The following is a 5,344-nucleotide window of genomic DNA, read 5'->3' on the forward strand; positions in this document are numbered from 1 at the left end:
GCGACTGGTCAAATCAGGTGGTACTGCCCCTCCACTCTGGTCAGAGATGCCCGAATTCTCAGGGATGACGAGAGCAGTAACAGGAAGGCCGGACAGGCTACAGAAGGAGAAGCAGAGGGAGGCAAAGGGATAGGCAGTTGACAGAGGCAGTTGACAGAGGCAGTGATTTCTGCAGCAAAAATATCGAGATGCTGATTTTGTAAGCTAAGCCCAATTAGGACTAGAGGGTGTCGCTGAAGTAAAAGAGGGTGTCGCTTTAGTTGATCCCCAAATCTGTACTGGACTGGACATGAATGCAATCCGTGATTCACTATATACACGAGAATCTGTTGACCTTCTGAGAGGGCTAATTGGCCGCGTTTAATATGCGTAATCCCTGCGTTTCTGCTGCTTCTAATTGGTCAATTTCCGACGCAATTTCGCTTCTAATTTCGCTGTACGGTACAGCTAATTGTACATAGATCTACGCTCTCTACCCCCGTAGCTATCAATCAACTTGCTTTTCTACGCACTCTGCACAGCAGGTTGACAGAATCTGATAATCGCAACCCACAGCCAGAATGTCGGCGAACAACACAAGCAAGGGGTTGCAAGGATGGACATCCTCACCAGACGGGCGGGGAACTCTCGACATTTTCTGGGCTTGCCTCGTGACCGTTTTCCTATCGACTTGGTCCGCGATATGCTTGAACGTGCCGGAACCGAATGACACGACATGGACGCGCATCAGGCGCAAGATGTGGATCACCATTATTTCGTTACTGGGACCAGAGTGTCTGCTCGGCTATGCGCTCGGCGAGTGGCAATCCGCACGCGCATCTGTGGCCGAGTTTAAACAGCTCCGACAAGACGACGAGTGGACGTTGAAACACGCCTTTTTCGCTATCATGGGTGGGTTTGTGCTCCGAACAAGCGATGACGTCCGTTTCTTTCTCGATGAGAAACAAATCCTATGGCTACTTCAGCGCCAGGCCATTTCGACCGCCCAGTTCGAGAAGAGCTTCTTGCTGGACTCTAAAACCATTAGTGATCGGAACAATTCAGACACTTTTATACGTCTGATTGCCGTCGGGCAGGCACTATGGTTCTGCATCAACATCATAGCTCGTGCTTCCCAGGGTCTTGCGGTCACAACACTGGAGATCACAGTGATCGGGATCATTGTCGATAGCATTCTAGTCTACTACTTTTGGAAAGACAAGTCTGCTGATGTCGAGTCGATAGAGGTCATCTCCATCAATATTACGCTTGGCGAGCTGATCCTGCTGGAAGAGGATGAGGCAGCTCGAACACGACCATACTTCCGAACGCCACTCGACTTTGTCAGCCGCTCGATCTGGTATTTCAACCTGATCTACCAATATCTAATCAATACGTTGAAGAGCCTGCGCCCTCACGCCTGGCAGAGGAGCAAGAAGAAATCGCTTGGGAGACGGTCAGACAACGACGTGCTTCCCGTTACAGGAGTAACAATGGTGATAGGGGTGTTTTTCGGGCTTACGTTTATGGGCATCAATTTCATCGCATGGAACTTCCACTTCCCCACTCCAATTGAAAGATTATTGTGGCGACTCTCATCCTGTGGGCTAGTTGTGATCGCTTGTTTGGGCATGCCTGTCGCTGAATTGTTATACACAAAACGCGGGATCAAGAGGATGCAGGAGAAGGTTCAGAAGCGTAGGAAAGCGCTTGAAGGCTTCAACCTTCCTGATAAGGCAAAGTGGAAGGACCGTCTCGTATATCGGTTTCGGACCGGGGTAATGAAGATCAGGAACAACAGCCCCGGGAACGATCCAAGTCTAGACGTGTCCCTCCTTTTTGTATTAGGAATAGTGTTTTTCTTCGGGACGTACTTTCTCTTTCGAGCCTACATTCTGGTGGAAGACTTCATCGCCTTTCGCGCGATGCCAGCCGATGTATACAGTACCGTCGATTGGTTGGCATTTGTACCTCACATTGGCTAAAGATTAGCGCTTGTGTCTTACAGAGGTTGGTGGTTTTCTTCAATGCCATGTTAGGCCTGGCTTGATCTGGTTATTAAGCCATGTCAGGGAGGGGCCCTCCTCAACTGGAACACGACCGTCGAAGCTGACGTGGAGGAAAGCCTTGGTGAGGAAGTAAAGAAGTTGAGAGAAAGGCTTCGCGAAGCAGACCCTGTCAAAGAGGGTGCTCATGACAACTCAGAGGTGAGCATAAATGAGCACTTATGAACAACGAATCTCACATGTTTATACAGGTGACGAGAAGGGTAGTAACTGGTCACATGGCTACGAGGTTGAAACTGGTCAGCCAAGTGTTATCTCCGATATCTCCAATGCCACTCAGGGCAATGACGGCTGAATAGTTCAGGTCTACAGGCATACCTCATCACCGCTCTACTCCTGGTTCAGCTATACTTGATTCCCTTCACCGAGGCAACAGGATGAACAAGAGGATTGCCTCATAGAAACAGGTCTCGTTTCTGTTCTCTCTACATGGCGCGTTGCCATTTCTGGTTTTTCGCTCACTTTCTCCAGCTGTACAAACGCAAGCCGAACGCAGACTGAGCTGAAGTCGAGCCGGGTGTTAATTCTTGAGTAAGGCAGCAAAACGGCCGACCCCACTGGTTGCCATGGTGCGGTCAAGATGCGGTGCAGGATACCCAAAAAAGCTCAGCCAGAAGAGGACGGAGAACATGACGTCCCAGCTTTTGTAATCCCCCGGCGGCAGGGTGACGTGATGCCGATGGACCTTATGGGACGGCCAGGAGGATCACTCTCGGCTTTTAACATGCTTTGAAGTCCAAGCCAGCAAATTCGTAAGGTTGGGTCTGGTCCGATAACAAAGTCTAGGGGCGTACGGGAGTAGGGTTCACGAGCCTTGTCTCCAGCTTCTATCAGGATCCGGGGTATCGGTACCGAGTGTATGCAGTATGAAGCGGTCCTCAACGTCAAAGGGCTTAGACTCCAGAAGAAAAAGGTACAGATCGCGCCGAAGATATTTGCAATTACGGTCACTTCAAGAGTCGACAGACCTAGCTGCTGGAAGGCCCGCCCAAGGCACTGGGCAGAAAATCCCCCAATCAGTATGACCGTGACGATGCGCGCAAATCTATCTGCTTTGTTCTTGTCCCGGATTGCATTGTCGCCAATGGTTGGAAGCTCCAAGTACTTGTCTCTTACGAGGTACGCTAACTGCTGGTCATCGATCGGAAACTCGGGAAAGACTGGCGACTTCAAGGTAAAGCCACCAATGTTGGCGGAGAATGCCTTCCTCATCGGCCACTGTGAACAACCAAGACCCAGAAAGTCCTCCGTACACAGGGTTGCAGCCCTCGATCGCTCGCCAGCTATACCAGTGATGACCTCTGGAAAAATCAGGGGCAAACATGGTCCGCCAAAGTTTGCACTTGAGAAAGCCACAGCGACCGCTAGTTGGCTCTGGAGCGTTCAAGCACAAGACAGACCAGCTGTACAAGAATAAAGTAATGGTACGGAGTACTGCTGTGGATAATATTAAGTGTTCCGCGGCCATTGCATTGATCCACCCAGCAGCAGGTTGAGAAACGTGGGTCGAGTTTGTGAAAATGAACCGAGTCTGCTATTGCGAATCTTCGGACGTCCGCCAAGACTCCGTTTCGAAAGTCTAAGACATTGTTAAAGTAGGTTAGGAAAAACTAGGTAGGATAAAGGACTTGATAGCGGACTAAAATCGTTCATGGGAGTTCTGAGGTGCTATGGACCCCATTACAGCAGGGCATGTTATTCAATGTCCAACCAAGTACAGTTCAAATCGACTGTTTTACCTTTGTATAAAGATGGAAGCTGCTACTAGTAGTAGTAATGCGCGTGGGGCCAGAAAAGAAATGGAGCTCGCAATCGCTTCATGCTGACAACGTCTGCGGAGCAAGTGTGGTAGAATGGATTGATTAAACCGGGTTAACCCTTGGACGTAATCCCAACAGAAAAATCAAGGAAAGCACACACGCACATCTTTTCAGTTCTCCTTTGGTCCTCTGGTCCTCACATCAAGCGATACCCAAGCCGCATATTTCCAAGCGACATCTTCTATCTTGCTCGTTCCACCTCGTTGGCGACTTGAACATATCGTATAAAAGCACAACTACTTATCTGTGATCCTGGAGACCTTGGTCCCCGAACTCGGATCGTCGTCTACTTTGTGATGAGCCTTCTTATCTTGATGGATTGAATGTTGTAGCAGCAGCACCACCCCGCTGAGATGGGTCAGTACCAGGCATAAGTCGAAGCGGATTCCTGGACGAGGCTGCAGCTAGAAAAGGTGATGTAATAGCGTTCGCAGCTGTCCGCACTGGTTTTGAACCTCCAGACCTTGCTGCCGCATTTTGCCTTGGAGCAGCACTGATTGCCGCGACCGCTGTTGCTGCTGCTCTTTCCCTCTCAGCTGGAGAGGGACGGAGGTTGCTGCGCCGTAGCTGCCGCTCATTATTAACCTCGACGCGGCCGGGTACGCCACGAGGGATACAAGTATTCGGCAGCTGCCGTGGCATTCTTACGTTCCCCGTCGTATCGTCCTCAATTCCAGACCCACCATGAGTGCTTTGCTGCACGCCGGTGCGCCTTACCATGCTGGTCATCTCTTCCAATTCACGGATGTATCGCTCCATGTTGTAAGGGCCTTCTCTGGGTATGGGTCCGGGAATGTTCCCAACATCTTCCGCGTCAGGATGAGCCGCACGTCCGGCAGCCTGACCACCAACGCGACCATTTGCGCCGGAGGATGAATAATGCTGACCACCACTACCTTGCGCTGTTCCTCCTCTTCCTCCTCTGCCAGAATATCTGATAGCAGATTGAGTATTCGACGTCATAATGATGTAGTTAGATGAATTCTTACCGAGCGACTTACAAGACGTGTTTCGCCTGAAAACAATGAATTTGGAACAAAGTATTTAGTGCAATGACGCGACCAGGTAGACCAGCGACGATACATAGGTCTTATACTCTATGACTTCCATAGTTCTGCAAGGAAGTTTGATACAAACTGGGTATGTAAAATGCAGTGCCCGTATCCTAAATGTCTCACTAGCAGAGAACAGGCAACACGCCGCACCTCGAAGATCTAATAAGTGATGCAAGACTCACCTCAATGCCGTCTTTGCCATGTTCCTCTTCTTGGAGACTTGGCTTCCACAATGATGAAACGTGGATTGTCAAGTACTCCGTTTTGTGGGGAAAGCGCTGATCACGTGGCCTCAGCACGGGGTTTTAACGTCAAAGCAACTGGTAATCTGCATGGAATAATCTCCGTGACACCTCAATCTGGGCAGGTTTCAAGAGAGTGGTCTGTACTTCATTCTGTCGCTTCTGGATTCATTCGCAATCTA

The 5,344-nt window shown here is 49.9% G+C and overlaps 2 protein-coding genes across 2 annotated transcripts; one reads left to right on the top strand and one right to left on the bottom strand.

The window, feature by feature from the left end:
* Positions 1-560: 560 nt before the first annotated feature.
* Positions 561-2,344, top strand: EPUS_08669 (uncharacterized protein; the record flags this gene model as incomplete). Its single annotated transcript, XM_007787363.1, has 3 exons — positions 561-1,916; positions 2,052-2,186; positions 2,237-2,344. The coding sequence occupies 3 exons, from the start codon at positions 561-563 to the stop codon at positions 2,342-2,344; spliced, it is 1,599 nt and encodes a 532-aa protein (XP_007785553.1).
* A 1,827-nt stretch (positions 2,345-4,171) lies between these two features.
* On the bottom strand, positions 4,172-4,828 carry EPUS_08670 (uncharacterized protein; the record flags this gene model as incomplete). The annotated part of the gene is made up of 1 exon (XM_007787364.1): positions 4,172-4,828. One exon carries the CDS (start codon positions 4,826-4,828, stop codon positions 4,172-4,174), a length of 657 nt encoding a protein of 218 aa, XP_007785554.1.
* Between the last annotated feature and the right edge of the window lie 516 nt (positions 4,829-5,344).

The sequence above is a fragment of the Endocarpon pusillum genome (assembly GCF_000464535.1).
Source record: "Endocarpon pusillum Z07020 unplaced genomic scaffold C670349, whole genome shotgun sequence".
NCBI lineage: Eukaryota > Fungi > Ascomycota > Eurotiomycetes > Verrucariales > Verrucariaceae > Endocarpon > Endocarpon pusillum.